General features: G+C 29.9%; 1 protein-coding gene across 1 annotated transcript in view; it reads left to right on the forward strand.

Moving 5' to 3' along the window:
• Positions 1-4,556: 4,556 nt before the first annotated feature.
• LOC139860281 (uncharacterized) overlaps positions 4,557-22,089 on the forward strand; it is a 28,709-nt gene continuing 11,176 nt past the window's right edge. The window contains exon 1 of the mRNA XM_071849049.1: positions 4,557-4,641. Coding sequence (XP_071705150.1) covers positions 4,557-4,641 — 85 coding nt within the window. The remainder of the gene's footprint in view (positions 4,642-22,089) is intronic.

Genomic DNA, 22,089 nt, shown 5'->3' on the forward strand with positions numbered 1-22,089 from the left:
TCAAATATTTGGACTATTGTCCAACATAATATGTGAATGAATATAACAATTATACAGTTATTTATCCAAATCTTTCTCACTAAATATCTAAAGTCTATTGTCATCCTTAATGGTGTTGTCACTGTATAGTTGATTCATGAAGGGTATAGACTTTTGACATGTGGACCATTAAACTTAATTGATTTTGTTTTCCAATGGACATCGATAATCAATATCACTGACATTTAGGCCTAACACAACCAACATGTCATCCAAACTTATTTGAAGGAGATAAATGCACCCTAGATTTAATTTACACAATATAATTTAATACTTATGGTGTATTTATCCTTCTTTTAGCTACTCGTATGTTCCAAATCACTAAGTTTGAAAAGTCCTATCCCCTCATATGTTTCAATTTTAGAATCGTTTCAACAATTTAGAAAGCTCCGAGCAAAAATAAATATAAAGTCTTATAAACGCTAAATATTGTTAACCTTTTCAAGTATGTGGTTCAAGTTCCACAATAGTGCACCTTTGATTGTTGCATCTTAGAAATAAGTGACGTGTATGTGACACACGACACACAACTTCGTATTAAACACTTGACATGGCATATCATTTCATTAATATCCTTTTCCTTCTACTTATTCTATATAGATATAATATATTTCTTTTGTTGTTTAAAAAAATTATGTACATGAATTCTTTTGGTGTGATTTTTAGTTAGCAAATGGAATGGAATTTTTGTTGTAAATTGGCCAATTGGGTACTCATGTTTGATTTCATTTTGATAATGATTTAAAGGGCTAGTATCTGAGGTTAATATGGATATTAAAGAGATTGAGATTCCATGGTATAATAATAATAATAATAATAATAATAATAATAATAATAATAATAATAATAATAACAAATAAATAAATATCTATGCATTATACAAAGTGCGTGTCAATAATCCTACGTGTCAACTTCTGATTAATTTATGTCGCGTGTCAACTCCTTTATTCTTGTCATGTGTCAGTGTATCAGTAACTTCCATATATTAATTGAATTATTAGATTTCCAAATTTAATTTAATATACAGATTTCATTAACTAAAATATTATTTATATTATATTATATTATATTGTATTATATTATATTAATTATATTATACTAGTTATTATTATATTTTATTTATGTATTGAAATAAATACAATTATACATTCTTTAAATAAAAAATATATGATCCGATTGTTGATTGTTAAAGCAATGAATAGCATTTAATGTAATAGTGTCGAATAAAAACTTGTGATATCAAAAACCTCGTATAAATACAACACATAACCTTCACATAAACATCAAGCAAGATCGATGGCGAGTGTTTTAATCAAAGTTGTCTTTATAATCACGTTGGTGCTTAACATTTTTGGCGTAAATTATGTCGCTTCAATATCAGAAGGTAAATCACAAACGTTGACTGCAACTAATGTCAGTGTCCCGGATGTTGAAAGTTCAAAGAACCCAACTTCCGCCCCAAGACGTTGTCACAAAGATTCGGACTGCGTCGGTTTCTGCCCGCCTGATTACCCACCACAATGTAACAAAAGTATTGGGCTTTGCTGGTGCGAGGGTAGGTGATTTAAAGTTTTAATGTAGTAAAAGCATCATAGTTCGGTTATTATGTAATATTTTTAGAATATTATATAAACACACGGGCTCATGTTTGTTAATTGAAGTTAAAATGGTTATTGTATTTTATAATCCTTATAGATATTTAGATGTATGCTTGCTCTGCTTCTTTTGAGATTCTGACATAATGGAATTAGTTTGTATTAAAAACATATACAATAAGAGATGTATATAAAATATTATTCATAATTATCAATTTTAAAACATCTTTTTCTGAGCTCATGTTTGGTGTTTTATCGATTATTTGCCAATTGAAGTTAAGATGATTTCAACGGACAGACTCATAATCTATGCGTTAATATTCAATACTAATGTTTTCGATACAAATGATACCAGTAACAAAGGGTTTTTTTATTAGTATAATTGCATTATATATTTGATAACTATTAATATTAACATTATCGACTACTAATTTATATAAATGTCGTGCAATACACGCGCTCTTAAAACTAGTAAGAATATAAATGGGAGGTGAATCAACTTAAGTCGGAGGTAAATTAAATCAAATGGGATGTAAGAATAAAAGGACATTTTTGGAAGTGGCATGAAATGTTGGTGGTATCAAAATGGGTGTTGGAATAAGTATAACAGCTTCCCATGGGGAACCTAAATTATATTGACATAGATATTAAACAAGTTTAAATGAAATTACATTTAAGATTAGACTAGCTAACATATATAGAGACATCATACCCATGATACATCAATGGTACAACAAGTTCCTACTAAAATATTAAAAACATGATAATACTAACTTAGACGTATTTTATTAAAAAGGTAAACAAATATGAAGCAGCATTGCGTACTTGAGAGTCGGTATAACGTATTAATTACCGATTAAGGTTGTATTTTGTACGTAAAGGCTTAACTTCTAGCTTAATGATCTTAATCCCCTATGCCTTATCTTGCATTTTCCCCCCGTTTTTAGCTTCCATTAATATCACTTATTATCGTCTAAAACTGAAATGTTTAAATTATACACCACATCATCACTAAGATGACATTAAGTAACTAAAACTGAATCAGGTCTATCGTGACATCAACTTAAAAATGTTAGTCCCAAAAAAACACACACTTACTGAGCGTCTTGTACAAGACGGGAACTTAGTTCCGTGTCTATGTTCTACAAGACTAAGCAAGAAATGTTCAAAACGGTGTGTAGATGATGACGAAAAGAAGAGGTTTTACTTATGAAATACTGTAATATATTGACACCTTATATTACATTGCTGGATCAGTTTACTCTCAAGCCGAATAGTGATGATGCATGGACCTGGAAACTTTGCCAAAACGGTACATTTTCGACCAAAAAACTTACTGCTATTATTAACCAGAAAACTATGCACGCTAGCAACAACAGAATTGAGACGTTTCGGAATAGCCTTGTGCCGAAAAAGGTAGAAGTTTTTGTGTGGAGAGCGAGACGTCGTCGTATCCCGGTCTTAGAGGAATTAGACAAGCGAGGTATTGACCTCCATTCCGTTCGTTGTCCCTTATGCGACGGCGGAATTGAGTCGGTTGAGCACTCGCTTGTCTTATGCCCGAAAGTGCATGAAATATGGGCAAAGGTTTACAATTGGTGGGGTTTGGGTAATGTAACAAATCTGAGTATAAGCGAAGTATTCTGTGGCAATGCTAATAAGACGATGTCGGGAGTGGGTGCGAAGATATGGCAAGCGGTTGAATGGATATGTGGATACCTATTATGGAAGAATCGTAATTTAAAAATTTTTAAAAATAAATATTGGACTCCTGCGGTTGCCCTTAGTGAAATTCAAGTCGTAACTTATGATTGGGTCGCGAAGCGTTGCAAGTCGAAGAACATTGATTTGCATAATTGGTTCAACAATCCTCAGATTTTTCTTTAGTACAAGACTAATTTAAGTTACTAACTTAGCAACTTGTATGTATCTTGCCTTGAGACTTATGATTTTGTAGCTCTTTATGCTGTTGTGAGATTTGGCTAAATGTATTCGAGGACTATTATACTCGCTGTAAACTTTGTGGTAATTCAATAAAAATTTGCCTTTCAAAAAAAAAAAATATTACATGACATATGCAAGTTTAAATGGAAAATAAAATGTACGTAATTTTTTCATCTAACTTTTTTAATTGTATAAAATGTATTTTTATTATTTTTTTTACCACACTTAGAACACTGCCAATAATGACATTCTTCATCGCTAGGACATATCGCCACATAAATTACAAATATGGATGGCAAAAAATCCGTACTCCACGGAGAAATCCGATATTTTTGAGACAGGTTCGGGTCGGGTAAATGGGTCTAGGGTCAGGTATGGACATAGACTTTAACTTTTTCTCGGGTCCGGATTCATGGATGATTTTAGACACAAACTCAATTACCCAACCCGTATACTTCAAAAAGACCCGAGTCCATATACTCGCCCCGTAAACCCAATATCCTGGCCCGTAAACTCAATTACTCGGCCTGTATACCCGATTACCCCGCCTGTATACTCGAAAAAAGTCCCGAATACCCTTGCTAAAACTCGTTTACCCAATTGTTCGTAAGTAAATGGGAACCCGCAAACACGAAGGGAAACCCGTTTATCCGCTAGTTGGTAACTAAATCGGGTCGACGGGTCCGGGTTTGGGACGAATATTTTTTAATCGGTATTGGGTATGGAATTACCTAAACCCGTCCTAAACCGGGTCCGATGACATCCCTAGTGCACATCATCATGTTCTCCTCATTTCCTCCATATGACATGAACACTAACATCAATGATATATTTTCTCATCACGACATGGTCCTACCAAATTAAATAAATAAATCAATTTACAAGTGTTCAAACCCAAATTAAAATCTATTTATTCATTTAAGTTCGTCATGCATTATGCTACTGCCTGCTACTGCCTATGCCTACTGAATGACGAACATGAGGGCATGCGGTGAGGGTGAGCCTAGTGCCCTCGAGGGTGAGGGTGAGGCTGATGCTAGTGGTCTTAGGAACTTGTTCAATGGTTATCATGGACGAAACCTTTTATAACCAAGAAGGATCTTGACCATACCAATTTTTGAGGCTGGTAATACAATTGTTTTATTTAATATTACGAGCTAAAAATAATTATAGCTTGTTGGCTCTCCTAAAAACTTCAAGTTTCAGTTATGCTTAAAAATTATGTTATATGTGACCATTCCAATAATGCTTATTATTATTGTATTACATTTAAAAATTTTGAATGTTAAATTTTGCCCTTCTAATCAAATACTTCAAGTTCCGTTGTTGATGGTTATATTTGTTGGGGGTGATTCTCACACAATACTTTTTGATCCATTTATACTTAATTTACTATTATACTCTTAATTATACTAAGAATAACAATAAAAGTTCAACTCCCCATATTAATTTAGAAAGGTATAACTGTGAATTTATGAGACAAAAGCGTAGATGAATTAAAAAGTGGTGTGTGAGAATCACCTTCCTTTATTAAAGCGTATATTGTGTGTGATTCCGGTGATAATCACGTATAGTAAGAGTCGCCAAAGTAGTATCATTTTGAGTGCCAATGTCACTTCGGTTCCATTGCCAATCAAACGAAGAGTGGTTCATGCGATCAATTAATTTTCATATTATCTACGTCAAATGTTTTGATTGTTTACGTTAATATTATTTGCACTAGTGAAATGACCCGTGGAACCACGAGTTTGTTTAAACGAAATAGTTTAATGATATATTTTAGGTATTAAGTGAACTTAAACCTAAAGTCATTTAGTTTAATGACCCGATGGATTCCGATTAAGAAACTTCTCGTTCTTTTTACAAACACATTGATGTACTTAATTTGGTCGGAATAAATGAACTACATTTATTCATCACTATCATCTTTCAATTTTCATCACAATTACTATTTTCTGTGTCATAAAAAGCCTACATTAAAACTTTATTGAGACGTGTATTTCGTATACATATATAACGTAATTAATCTCGTAAAAAGAGCTCATATTTGAATTTGAATAATAATAAAAATATAATATAATTATAATTATAAAGTATTCATATTTTTAATAATAATTATTAGTAATATCAAATGCCTCTTGAAATTTTATCAAAAATTGAAATACTTTTATTATATGAAGGTTATATAATATGCTTCAAAGTTTGTAAATGTGTTCATGGAGTGTTTTGTAAAAGATTGTACAATTTATTTTAAAGTTTGTATATATGGTCATGTGAGTATTTTATTATATGATTGTACATAAGGCTTCAAATATTGTACATATTTTAACGACCTGTCCTAATCCATCTGGACGAATACATTACATTTGGTTACATCGCGAGGTATTTGACCTCTATATGATACATTTTACAAACATTGCATTCGTTTTTAAAAGACAAACTTTCATTACATCGAAAATTGACGGCATGCATGTCATTTCATAATATATCCAACTATAATTGACTTAATAATAATCTTGATGATCTCAACGACTCGAATGCAACGTCTTTTGAAATATGTCATGAATGACTCCTAGTAATATCTCTAAAATGAGCAAATGCACAGCGGAAAATTTCTTTCATACCTGAGAATAAACATGCTTTCAAGTGTCAACCAAAAGGTTGGTGAGTTCATAGGTTTATCATAAATAATAAAATTCATCATTTTGATAGACCACAAGATTTAAATATGTAGTAACCCGAACTTTTTCATGATTATATATTATATGAGATTAATATTTACATGAATAAATGTTTCCAACATGTTAAGCAATCAAACTTGTTAAGACTTGATTAATTGAAATGAGTTTATGTAGACAATTGACCACCCAGTTTGCCTGATGATTCACAAACGTCATAACTTGTGATAATTATATAATCGTTTTATTTATTTATTTATTTTTTTATGATGTAAGTTTTTATTTTATATATCTATATAAGAAGAAATACAATTAAATCAAAGATGTACAAGTAAAACACTATTTGCTACAGTGAATTTTCACTTTGCTATGGTAAAATACTATTTGCTACAGTAAAATACTATTTGTTACAGTAAACACTATTTACTCGTATTCGTACTCGTAATATACTCAGCTTCTATATGTATATACTATTGGTATATACACTTCAATGATCAGCTCTTAGTAGCCTTAAATGATTAACCAACATGTGGGAACTTTTACTTGTCTTCAAGTATGAATTATTACACAAAATAACAAAATGAGGAGCCTTTGTTTCCATGATAAAATCACGCCACCACCACCATCATTTACTACATCATTTCCATTCTATAATTTCACATACAAATCCTCTCTAATTACCTACTCCAAAAACACTTGAAAGATCAGGAACATCCAAATTATCTCAGTAATCTTTTCTTTCTAATTCAAGGTAATACTCATATTCAAACTTTGATTCAATTTCTATAACTATAACAATCTTAATTCAAGTAGTAATCTTACTTGAACTTGTTTTCATGTCATGATTCTACTTCAAGAACTTTCAAGCCATCAAAGATCCTTTGAAGCTCAAGTTAATTTCTCATCATTTCCAATAGGTTTGCCTATTATACTTTAGGTAGTGATGATGTTCATAACATCATTCGATTCATATATATATAACTATCTTATTCAAAGATTTAAACTTGTAATCACTAGAACATAGTTTAGTTAATTCTAAACTTGTTCGCAAACCAAGTTAATCCTTCTAACTTAACTTTTAAAATCAACTAAACACATGTTCCATATCTATATGATATGCTAACTTAATGATTTAAAACCTGGAAACACGAAGAACACCGTAAAACCGGATATACGCCGTCGTAGTGAAACCGGGGGCTGTTTTGGGTTAGATAATTAAAAACTATGATAAAATTTGATTTAAAAGTTGTTCTTATGGGAAAATGATTTTTCTTATGAACATGAAACTATATCCAAAAATCATGGTTAAACTCAAAGTGGAAGTATGTTTTTCAAAATGGTCATCAAGACGTCGTTCTTTCGACTGAAATGACTACCTCTTACAAAATTGACTTGTAACCTGTATTTCCGACTATAAACTTATACTTTTTCTGTTTAGTTTCATAAATTTCAGTTCATTATGAAACCATAGCAACTTGAATCACTCAAAACAGATTTAAAACGAAGAAGTTATGGGTAAAACAAAATTGGATAATTTTTCTTGTTGTAGCTACGTGAAATTTGTAACAAATCTATACTAACCATAACTTAACTAACATATATTGTATTATACATGTACTCTAACATATTATGTAACCTTGATAGACCATAGACACGTATGCAATGTTTTGACATATCATATTAACGTCATCTATATATATTATTTGGAACAACCATGGACACTCTATATGCGGTAATGATTGAGTTAGCTATACAGGGTTGAGGTTGATTCCAAAATAATATATATACTTTGAGTTGTGATTGAGTTTGAGACTTGTATGCACTGGGTCGTGGATTGATTCGAGATAATATATATTGATTTATTTCTGTACTACTAACTGTGGACAATTATTTGTGGACTACAAACGTTGGACTATCAACTTAACAAACTTAAATCGTTAAAACATAATAAAATATGGTATAATTATATTTCGATCATACTTTAATATATATATATACATATTTGTTATAGGTTCGTGAATTGACCAGTGGCCAAGTGTTATTTTCCCACGAAGTGATAATCTGTGAAAGTGAGTTATAGTCACTTTTTTACTATCTAATATTTTGGGATGAGAATACATGCAGTTTTGTAAATATTTTACAAAATAGACACAAGTACTTGAAATTACATTCTATGTTGGATTATGAATACCGAATATCACTCTTTTAGCTTGGTAACCTAAGAATTAGGGAACAGACACCCTAATTGACGCGAATCCTAAAGGTAGATCTACGGGCACTAACTCCCCCCATACTGGAAAATGGTATGCTTTAGTACTTCGAGTTATTAATACAGATGGATTTCTGTTTTGGGGATATTCTATATGTATTTTGTTAATGTCGGTTACCAGGTGTTCAACATATGAATGGTTTTTATGTAGTTCGCATGTTATTGAAAAATGGAAATGGAAATCTTGTGGTCTATTATTACGATTTGATAAATATATAGGTTAAACCTATAACTCACCAACATTTTTGTTGACTTTTAAGCATGTTTATTCTCGGGTGATTATTAAGAGCTTCCGCTGTTGCATGCTAATTTAAGGACAAGAATTGGAGTCAGCATGCTTGTAATATATTGTTTAAAAATTGCATTCGGAGATTTAAATCAATGTGTAATATTGTTGTAAACCAATATGTAATATTCGTGTGTAAAACGTTATCTTTTATATTATCATTACTTAATAATCTACGTTATGGTTCTTGAACCTTTATTGATAAAATAAAGGTTATGGTTTGTTTTTAAATAAAGCGAATGCAGTCTTTGAAAAACGTCTCATATAGAGGTCAAACCTCGCAACGAAATCAATTAATATGAAATGTTTATAATCGATATGAACGGGACATTTCAAAATACAGTACACATATCTCGTGTACTAAACCATTTTTCATAATGCTTGGCAGAGTAGGTTCGTATCCTTTTCTCCCCCGTAGGTTGCCTCGCGATTTTTAATAACCGTACACATATCTCGTGCACAAAAATAATACATATAACCTGTGTATAAAAATCATTCTCTCGATACATAACATTCACTTTGATTTCATAGCTCAACATGGTAACCGACCTTAACATATAATGCGCATCAATAATATCCCCAAAAACAGAACATCTCGTCTGTATAATATATAAACTTCGAAGTACTAAACACCACGCCCACTAGCTCTTCCGTCTAGTGAACATTCTGGGTGGGGGTGTTAAACCCGGTAGCTACCTTTAGGATTCGCGTGAATTAGGGTCAAACCCGTTTCTAATTCTTAGGTTACCAAGCAATAATAATCAGGGGAAAATATTCACAACAATTAGTGGCAATTATAACGTCCAACTAATTCAATAATAATCCATAGAACTTCTGTCTGCATAATAATTCATTCGAGGAATTTTTTGCTTGTGTCATATCGTGTCAAACATTTATAAAAGCATTTCATATATTCTCAGTTCAAAATATATTTCAAAAGCATTTAATAAAGCAGTTATAAAAACAGCGCATGTATTTTCAGTCCCAAAAATGTAAAGAGTAAAAGGGAATCAAATGAACTCACCATACTGTATTTCGTAGTAATTATGCATATGACGGCATTGAACAAGTGCAAGGTTGGCATTGGATTCACGAACCTATATTAAGTATATATATTTATATGTTGGTCAATATTTGTCTAACAATTTAGGTTAACACGTAGTGTATCTTAATCCTAATGCTCGAGTCTACTATGCAAAAGTCAACAAAAGTCAACTTGACCCAAAATGACTACCAAAATCTATACATGATTATTATATAACTTAAATATAGTCGTTTTATATATATTTAATATATTTAACAAATTTTATTAGAGTAAATAATATAATTCATTTATTAATAAATAAAATTTTATATTAAAATTTATATAATAAAAATATACTTTTATATATCTTAAGTAATAAAATTTATAAAGTTCATTTAATATCATAAAATTATAATGATAGGTATTATTAATGTAATTATATTACATGTAGTAAAATATCTTTGTATCACATATTTATTTGATAAAATAATATCGATAATAACAATAATAAGTAAAAGTTGTATTATTTTTGTAATAATAATAATTATTATAACAATATCTATTTTTACTAAAAATGATATTAATTATGATAAAATGATAATTTTATTAATAATAATACTAAAATGATAATAATAATGATATTTTATAATAACAATGATATTTCTATTAAAAATAATAATTGTAGTAAAAATGATAGTTTTAATATTAATAATAGTTTTAATAATAATAATAATGATAAAAATAATGAAAATGATATTTTTATCTAAATCAATATCTTACAATGTTTTAATTTCATCATGATATTTATACTCATTAATTCCTAATGGATTTGTTTAATTGCTTTTAGTCATCTTTTATATCGCATTCATAATAATGATAATAATAGCAATCATAATAATTATATGATACTAATATTTGTTTTAATGATAATGATACAAAAAAAAATAATTATGATAATACTGATGATAATATTAATAATTACTATAATGATAATGATAATAATAATAATAATAATAATAATAATAATAATAATAATAATAATAATAATAATAATAATAATAATAATAATAATAATAATAATAATAATAATAATAATTTAGTTATAATTACGATAGTATTAATAATAACAATAACGATGATAATATTTATATTGATAACGATAATGATAATGATAATAATAATAATTTTTAAATAATAATAATAACGACGATAACAACGACGATAGTAATAATAATCATTTTAACAATAATAATACTAAAATTAATAATAATTCAGTTGACTATATCTTTTAATCCGTTCATCGAAACCATTCGTTTTCTAAATGAAAAGTTATTAATTTTTCGCCAGCTTTCCAACGACAAGCATATCATATATCTTATCCTAGTAGCATATGTATTAAATTCATGATCTATCATAAACTATTTAACGACAATATTAAGCGTATAAGCATGCATAATCCTATATACTCGAGCACTAGTCAGTGATACACTATTAATATATAAAAGTTAAGTTATGAGTGCTCACGTATCAATATTGTGATTCAATATTGCAGGAAAGTACGTAGACGCAACGAAGACAATAAACACTAGGTTGACCTCACGAGCTAAACCCCCGATCCATACCCATAACCTCCTTAGCTATAACCCATAATTTTCTTAGCTCTATCCCTCTCAAAAACTCATTTTGAAACATGCGAGCAGAACCTCGTCGTAGTATTTTATGTATAATATTACTAATAATAATACTAATACTACTAATAATAATACGATTAATAGTATTATTAATCTTAATAATAATAATAATAATATAAATAATAATAATAATATAGATATAAGTAATAGAGAGAGATCAGTGTATATGTGTGTGTGATTACAAATGAATTCGTTCGAAATTTATAAACTTGAGCCACCATATCCCACCATACGATCGCATGGTTTAGATGGGCATTGGCCATGCGATTGCGTGGCCCTAGTGTCCAGCTCATAAACGTTTCAAAATATCCTGTCGACACTCGTTATATTATTATATATATAATATATTTAATTTATATAATTAATTATATATTATATTATATTTACGTACATAGTTAAATTGTAATTTTTGTCCTGATGAATCGTACGTTGTCACTCGACTAATGTCCTGATTCCGATTTTTTGAACGTCCTTTCGTACGCCGAGAAAACTTGTACGTTACGTTTCGCGACGCGTACCTTTATTAATAATTAGACTTAATTCACCAAAATTTATATTATAAGACATGTAACTTATAAATTTGAGTATTATGGTTATTTGCTTCATCAAATCAATGTCTCATTATATGTTCATTGATAAGGCTAAAAAGGAACATATATTTCATAGCAATATCCCTCCTAAATAATAGGTTTTCATATGTAATTGTATTATATTTTCATTGTAATTGTTTAAATAAATAAGTGCGAAGACAAAAGGCGAAAACGAAGATTTGAAGATAAAAATGTCCAAAAAGCTCAAATGTACAAGATACAATCCAAGTGGTTCAATTTATTGATGAAAAACGTCTAAAAATGACAAGAGTACAAGTTACAAAACGCAAAGTACAAGATATTAAATTGTACGCAAGGACGTTCGAAAATCCGGAACCCGGACATGAGTCAACTATCAACGCCCGACGCAACGGACCAAAAATTACAAGTCAACTATGCACAAGAATATAATATAATATTTAAATAATTATATAAATTATTTATATATGATACAATCCAAGTGGTTCAATTTATTGATGAAAAACGTCTAAAAATGACAAGAGTACAAGTTACAAAACGCAAAGTACAAGATATTAAATTGTACGCAAGGACGTTCGAAAATCCGGAACCGGGACATGAGTCAACTATCAACGCCCGACGCAACGGACCAAAAATTACAAGTCAACTATGCACAAGAATATAATATAATATTTAAATAATTATATAAATTATTTATATATTATATATATTTAAAAATTATGTCGACAAGCTATGAGACAAATGATCCTGAGCTGGATTTTCAAACTCCGCGACTCGCGGAGTTTGAAGGCTAAAAACTCCACGACTCGCGGAGCTGTCAGAAATCAAAACTCCTATAAAAGGTCACGAATTCTGCGAGTAAAAAAAATAATAATAATAATACTCCATAAGATAATAAATAAATATATATATATATATATATATATATATATATATATATATATATATATATATATATATATATATATATATATATATATATATAGTATAGATTAGTGTTATATTAGATTAGTTCGGGTTATGTAAAGGTTATTTTATGGGTTTTTGAAGTCGAAATTCTGTCCGTGTAACACTACGCGATAAATACTCAATGTAAGTTATGTTCTCCTTTTTAAATTAATGTCTCGTACTTAAGTTATTATTATGCTTATTTGAGCCAAAGTAATCATGATGTTGGACTAAATATTAAAGACGGGGTAATTGGGCTTTGTACCATAATTGGGGTTTGGACAAAAGAACGACACTTGTGGAAATTAGACTATGGGCTATTAATGGGCTTTATATTAAATTAGCGATACCTCGTTAATTTAATATAAAGGTTATGATTTGACGTATCTATATATAACCACATACGCTTAATCGGACACGGTGGGCGGGATATTTATAAGTACGAATTATTGTTCATTTGACCGGACACGGGGATGGATTAATAGTCAATGGACTCATTAAAACAGGGGTGGATTACATTCAAGGGTAATTGGTGTAATTGTTAACAAAATATTAAAACCTTAGTTTACACACAGTCGATAACCTGGTGTATTCATTAAGCAAAGTATTAAGACCTTGTTACAGTTCGAATCCCCAGTTAGTTGAAATATTTGACTTCGGGCATAAGGTTAAATTTGCCGAGCATTTTATAATTATGATCGATGAACTATTGTGGACAAAAACCAGATAGGTTTCAAATACATCCAGGACAAAGGACAATTAAACCAGGAAAATAAATTAAAATCAAAACGTCAAACATCATGGTTACGGAAGTTTAAATAAGCATAATATATTTTATTTCATTTTTCCTCGTACTTTTATTTATTGTCATTTCAATTATTGTTATTTATTTTATATTGTTATTTAAATATCGTCATTTACTATACGCTTCGCTTAAAATATAAATCGACAAACCGGTCATTAAACGGTAAACCCCCTTTTATATATTATTATATATAATTATATATATTTTGTACAAATATAATTATTTAAAAATATAGTGTAAAATAAGTCGTCTCCCTGTGGAACGAACCGGACTTACTAAAAACTATACTACTCTACGATTAGGTACACTGCCTATAGTGTTGTAGCAAGGTTTAGGTATACCCATCCGTTAAATTAATAAAACTTGTGTAATATTTCGTCGTATTTTGTTGTAAAATTAATAGTATTTTATATACACCTCGCACGACATCAAGTTTTTGGCGCCGCTGCCGGGGAACTTGGCGAAACTCTATATTTTTAATATATATTTGTATAAATATATTTTTAGAAAAACAATATCAAATTTAAAAAAAAAAAAAAAAAACCGAAAAAAAAAATAATAAAAAATAAAATATATATATATAAATCTAGTTTTACGATTTTTATTTATAAAATTATAAAGTAGTTCTATTTTTATTTTAATTTTTAAATATAAGTTTTTATTTTATAAATATTTAGATTTTAAAACAGAAAAATATAAAAAAAAAAAAACACGTCAAATTAAAAACTGTACCAGAGTTGAATTTTGGAACCCCGCGACTCGCGGGGTTTGCTGCTTGAAATACCGCGACTCGCGGAGACACTCTGACACACGTGACAGAACCCTAATTTCACATTAATTACGGATTTTATTATTATTATTATTAATAAACCCTAATTAGTTTAATTATTATAATTAGTTTAAGTTTTTTTAATTAAATTGTATTTTAAATTTTAATTAGTTTTATTATATGTAAAATTAATAGTTTTAATAAATAAATAATATAAAAATAATATTTTTATAAAAATTGTACTTTTTACAACTTTTTGTATATTTTTATATTTTGTCCCTTTTTAATCGTTTTAGCGTAATATTTGTATTTTTAGCTCATATTTAGTTTTAAACTTAGTTTTTGCCATAGTTATTTTTACTTCTAGATTTTTAGGCTTTGCCGTAAAATCCCTTAAGTGCTTTTTCTTTAGACTAAGATTTAGGTGCTTTAGAATTTTGCGACGCCATTTTTATATTTTAGTATCTTTTTAAGTTATTACCATTTGGGATATAGTTTTTCTTTTAAGTTTTAATATTTTTAGACGCAACTTTTAATTCTTAGTTTTTAATTCCTTTTTAAGTTTCGAAGCGCTACTTTCTTATTTTTATTTTTCGACGCCTATTATTTTTCGACACTTTTATTTTTCGATATTTTTCGACGCACTTCTTTTTCTTTCTTATTTCTCGACGCTTTAGTTTTTTTTAGGACTTAGAAATTTTCTCTATTTCTTATCTAATATCTCAAATGGAAAGAAAAATTATTTAAGTGGTTAAATTAACGGACGTTGACAATTTTCTGCTTCGTAGTAATAGTTGGATTTGTTAGTGGCTGAGTTGTGAGCTTCCGATTTAAAGGGTTCTGGCTCCCTGCTGCATCTTTTGGCTATTCGAAACGTGGGCAAAAGCAGAAAAGTCTATTAATTGAACAACTTATATAAGTTTTTCTATTTTTATAACTAATAGGATAATTAGTAAATGCACCACATTGTAGCTAAAATTTGGCCATCGCAATAAAATGGAAAATTTTGAAAACAAGGCTATGGAAACTCTTTTTGATATCCAAAATCAATTAAATCAATACTCTCAAACGGGTGTTGATGACAATTCGTTCGGTCAATCTTGGATCACGAATGACGAAACAATAACTGGTTGTGAAATCTGTGGAGATTATCACTCAACATGGGAATGTTATTATTACGTTCCTATGGAAAATTACGTACCCACGGAACCTGAATGGAATGATTATGAAGAATACAATTCAAATTGGGATTATTCCCAAAAATATTTCCAAACTCAACAACCAGTAGACGCGGAAAATTATGTGTCTGAAAATTTATTAGACAATATGAAAATCAAACTCGAAGAACTTGATGCTCAAAATGAACAAATGAGAGAGTTTGTAAATAGGCAAGCTGAAACTCTATCAGATTACACACCTGTTGATCTGAGGAGTCGTGTGCAAGAAAATCTCATATCATCGAATTTTGATGAATTCGAGAGCTCCGAAATCACCAACTATCTCGATGATACTTTTTATGCAGTTTTACCAATTTCACAACATATCGACACATTAGCCTCTACCGACGAAATCATCGATCCATCTATGAATGAAGAAGAAGTAAGGGTGACAATTTGGTACTCTTGGAAAAACGATAACGTTGAAAATTTTACCCCCGAGACTAAAATAGTGGGACCGATAAGTACCGTTAATGAAGAAGAATCTACTTCGATCCCGAAATTCACCATTCCACAACCTTCCAACCCAATATTCTCAATAGATGAGTCATCTATCGAAGATGAACTACGAGCTGTAATAGATAATGACACCTCAGATTTCACCCAATTGGGTAATAGAGGTGAAAACTTTGATCCCGAGAATAAAAGGAAGGAAATGTTAGGAATTGTCCACCCTATAATATATATGTCGGTGTATAATGATCCATTTAACCAAGAACCAGAAAAGAGACATATCCATTTACTAAAAGCTACACTTAAAAAAGAATTAAGTAGTGACGATCGGGAGAGTCTAAACTTTAAACCCATTGATATATTATACACCACCCGAGATGTAAATAACTGGCTCACTATTCTAATTCGTGGAACTTATTCTACCGACTTTACATGTCGTCAGCTAAGTGTGGGGAAGTCTAACCCCACTTAACGTTAAATTAGGGGTTCGGGTTAGTGCATAACTCGTTAATAAAAATGCATAATAAGTAAGGGTAAAAGACGCATTTTCAAATATTAGCAAACAGTTCAGAAAAGCAACCATTTTTGAAGAAAAACATGTGTGATAAAATAAAAAGGAATGACGATGAGGCGCGCCATCTATCATTCAACGAGCTTTGAAATTACAAACTGGGTATTTTCAATCACTTTTCTACACTAATCACCCTCATGAATTTATAATTATAGTCTGATTTCATGCAAATGAGGGCATTGCCTGATCTCAAGTGTGGGGAAGGGTTATAAATTCTCTCGGGTTTATACTTGGCTTATTTTCTAAATTTTATGAAAATTTGAAAAATTTTCAACTAAATGAATTCAAAATCATGTTTATACATATTTATGAACGATAAAACTAGGTGTTAATGCCGAAATTATCGTTACCTCGAAAAGGACATAAATTGAGAAACAACTAAATCGCTTGAATTTATTTATTAAGATATAAAAAGACGCATGAAAAAAGCCAAGTGTGGGGAGAATGTACCAAGTTATTCAATTAAAAACTATCTATCACATGTTTCTGTAAAGTTTATTACAGGTGCTTTTGTTTTGGACTAAATTAACTATTTTACCCGATGAAAGAAAAGAAAAGATGGATCTACACGATGAATCAATTCCATCATTAAAAGGAAGTAAAGTCTTCCGAAAAAGAAACGCGCTTCTTGATTTAGGTCAGGAAGTTGTCGTCCAGACCAGCTGTAGGTTGACGAAAAATCTAGAAAAGTCATCTCTAAAATCAGCAGGAAATCCACGGACCTCAGCATCAAACAGGGTCGCCAAGTGGTCAGATTTATCCTAACCATGAGAAGGATTTATCTCGTACAATGGGGGGGCACCGTGCAAATTAGCTTGATAAGACTAATGAATCAGATCCCCAGAAAGGATAATCTCCTTAAAGATTAAAAATCAGCTTTTAAGCCTGATATTACTCAATCCTTGAGATTGACCTTAAAGATTGAGAATTACAAACTCATGGAATTCAATGATATCTAAACTCGAGCTTGAACGAGAAAATATTTTGATCAAAATTACAAACCGATTTGTTTTCTAAAAACCCATTTTCAATGCGTTCATTACCATTGAACGTAAAATCCTGAGAATTCACCTGGAATTCATTAGGTCACCTGAACCAAATCGGGTGTCAACCGTAAGAACGGTGGTTGCATAGCTTGGTCGAAGACAGGACCTTGTGCCAGACCGAAAAATTATAAGGATGATCTTTACTATTGCTCCTACAAAGGATAGTAATAGCATCCGACACGTTTTTGGACCATAATCAAATGCATGTCATTAGACATTGCCTTAACAGTTTCTTGTTCATCGCTTTCTTTTACAACCGGACGGTAGTTTGCCGAAAGGTAATATACGGGACAAGTAAACTAGACGTGTTGCTTTCCTAATACAAGGTTAGCAAGTGGGTAACACAAAACCACAAGTGTTGAGCTAAAATTTTCAAATCTGAAACCCACACAACCCACAAAAATATTTTGCAAACACCGGTGAAGGGTTATTCCGGAAAACTTATCTAGGGTAAAAGCTAGATTGAATTTTCAAAAGATCAAATATTTTCATAAAGATCCAATTTCCTTAAGGATCTACATTTTCATAGTCATGTGGGACTGTAAACCGCCTTTCAAATGTGCACTTTGCTTTGGAAACCGAAAGTAAATTGGCTATTTGATTGCAAGTGTCGTTGACCTAAACTCGAGGCAACTGTGGATGACACACCCACCTTTAACCATGGTTCTATCGTTACTATCATTGTTTATACCACCATATCAAAATCACTGATGTACAAAGTGTGATGAATAAAAAAGTGATTCATGTATGTTTTTATTTCAAATTCTGTATTGCTTGAGGACAAGCAACGCTCAAGTGTGGGGATGTTTGATAAGGCTAAAAAGGAACATATATTTCATAGCAATATCCCTCCTAAATAATAGGTTTTCATATGTAATTGTATTATATTTTCATTGTAATTGTTTAAATAAATAAGTGCGAAGACAAAAGGCGAAAACGAAGATTTAAAGATAAAAATGTCCAAAAAGCTCAAATGTACAAGATACAATCCAAGTGGTTCAATTTATTGATGAAAAACGTCTAAAAATGACAAGAGTACAAGTTACAAAACGCAAAGTACATGATATTAAATTGTACGCAAGGACGTTCGAAAATCCGGAACCGGGACATGAGTCAACTATCAACGCCCGACGCAACGGACCAAAAATTACAAGTCAACTATGCACAAGAATATAATATAATATTTAAATAATTATATAAATTATTTATATATTATATATATTTAAAAATTATGTCGACAAGCTATGAGACAAATGATCCTGAGCTGGATTTTCAAACTCCGCGACTCGCAGAGTTTGAAGGCTAAAAACTCCACGACTCGCGGAGCTGTCAGAAATCAAAACTCCTATAAAAGGTCACGAATTCTGCGAGTAAAAATAATAATAATAATAATACTCCATAAGATAATAAATAAATAAATATATAATATATATATATATACATACATATATATATATATATATATATATATATATATATATATATATATATATATATATATATATATATATATATATATATATAGTATAGATTAGTGTTATATTAGATTAGTTCGGGTTATGTAAAGGTTATTTTATGGGTTTTTGAAGTCGAAATTCTGTCCGTGTAACACTACGCGATAAATACTCAATGTAAGTTATGTTCTCCTTTTTAAATTAATGTCTCGTACTTAAGTTATTATTATGCTTATTTGAGCCAAAGTAATCATGATGTTGGACTAAATATTAAAGACGGGGTAATTGGGCTTTGTACCATAATTGGGGTTTGGACAAAAGAACGACACTTGTGGAAATTAGACTATGGGCTATTAATGGGCTTTATATTAAATTAACGATACCTCGTTAATTTAATATAAAGGTTATGATTTGACGTATCTATATATAACCACATACGCTTAATCGGACACGGTGGGCGGGATATTTATAAGTACGAATTATTGTTCATTTGACCGGACACGGGGATGGATTAATAGTCAATGGACTCATTAAAACAGGGGTGGATTACATTCAAGGGTAATTGGTGTAATTGTTAACAAAATATTAAAACCTTGGTTTACACACAGTCGATAACCTGGTGTATTCATTAAGCAAAGTATTAAGACCTTGTTACAGTTCGAATCCCCAGTTAGTTGAAATATTTGACTTCGGGCATAAGGTTAAATTTGCCGAGCATTTTATAATTATGATCGATGAACTATTGTGGACAAAAACCAGATAGGTTTCAAATACATCCAGGACAAAGGACAATTAAACCAGGAAAATAAATTAAAATCAAAACGTCAAACATCATGGTTACGGAAGTTTAAATAAGCATAATATATTTTATTTCATTTTTCCTCGTACTTTTATTTATTGTCATTTCAATTATTGTTATTTATTTTATATTGTTATTTAAATATCGTCATTTACTATACGCTTCGCTTAAAATATAAATCGACAAACCGGTCATTAAACGGTAAACCCCCTTTTATATATTATTATATATAATTATATATATTTTGTACAAATATAATTATTTAAAAATATAGTGTAAAATAAGTCGTCTCCCTGTGGAACGAACCGGACTTACTAAAAACTATACTACTCTACGATTAGGTACACTGCCTATAGTGTTGTAGCAAGGTTTAGGTATACCCATCCGTTAAATTAATAAAACTTGTGTAATATTTCGTCGTATTTTGTTGTAAAATATAATAGTATTTCGTACCCTGCTCGCAACACATCATTCATATACATATATATTTATAGTATTATTTTAACTCAAAAACGTTTTATAACTAAATAAATATTATATTTTACCATTCTGCGAAATATATATCTTTATAAAAAAATGTAAATTTGTACATATCGTATGTGATGGAAATATTTATGTAATAATATAATATCTAGTTTTTCAAAACTAATTATATTTCAAAGTGTAATTTAAGATCATTTACATAATAGGAATTACTAGATCATATAACGTTTTTCATTTTAAAACTTTAACTAAGTATAGTTCATTTATGTACTAGCGTTTATTTTAATCTCTTAACGTACTAATCGACATATCTAAATATCAATCGAATCAATAAACGAGTGTTATAATTGTTTACTTAATTAATTTGAAATCAGATATATCTAATATATATAAACATGTTTTAAATACACGTTGCAAGTTATCTATATATTTAACAACCAATATTTCGACTCACGTTATATTTCGACTCACGTTATATAATCAAAGATATTTTAAATAAACAAGTTCTATGATATCGAAAAGTGTTTTCGTACGTTTGAAAATAGATCAATCGAGTATTATGAAATTCAATCCTCCACTAACCTTTGTCTAACTCTCGAAACTTGACAATTTGTTCTTACTTGTAAATCACTTTACCATTTTCTGAATATTGTTAAAATGGAAAGATTTTTCAAATCAACGTGGACCTCACAACAGAGACTCGTAACCATAACACATTGTATTTGATAATTCAATCATTTGATATGTTAATCTCATCGATAAATATATTAAACATGTATTGAAACAAATACGTTTATGTAGAGTATTATACATCTAATACTTTGTTAACGTTTTCAAGTTAATATATATACATATATATTTATACATATATAATCGTATCTATTTATATAATGGTTCATGAATCGTCGAAATTTGGTCGAGGTTAAATGAATGTATGAACATAGTTTAAAGTTTTTTAGATTCAACTTAACAAACTTTACTTATCGTGTCGGAATAATATAAAGATAAAGCTTAAATTTGGTCAAAAATTTACGGGTTGTCACAGTACCTATCCGTTAAAGAAATTTCGTCCTAAAATTTGATTGAGGTCGTCATGGATAACAATAAGAATGTTTTTATGACAATTATGAATTGATAAATAGAATTTTATCATCATTGAGTATTGTGGATAAAACAATCCATTTGTGTGAAGAGTATGAATGAAGTTATCACAAAAGAGTGAAATGAGTAAATGCAGGTTAGTTTTAACCGGTGACGTAGTCACGACTGATTTCCAGAATTCAAAGGATTTAGAGAAAATCTTCGTAATAAGATTTGGTTCTTCGGTAATTAATAAAATTAGAATCCGCTTTGATTAAATGCGATAATCTGTTTTGATTGCCCTGTCGGATATTTTTACTATATATCCACCCTCTTCGTTTCCTTATTCCCATAACTCACACCTTCTAT

This window comes from Rutidosis leptorrhynchoides, chromosome 7, assembly GCF_046630445.1.
Source record: "Rutidosis leptorrhynchoides isolate AG116_Rl617_1_P2 chromosome 7, CSIRO_AGI_Rlap_v1, whole genome shotgun sequence".
Lineage (NCBI taxonomy): Eukaryota > Viridiplantae > Streptophyta > Magnoliopsida > Asterales > Asteraceae > Rutidosis > Rutidosis leptorrhynchoides.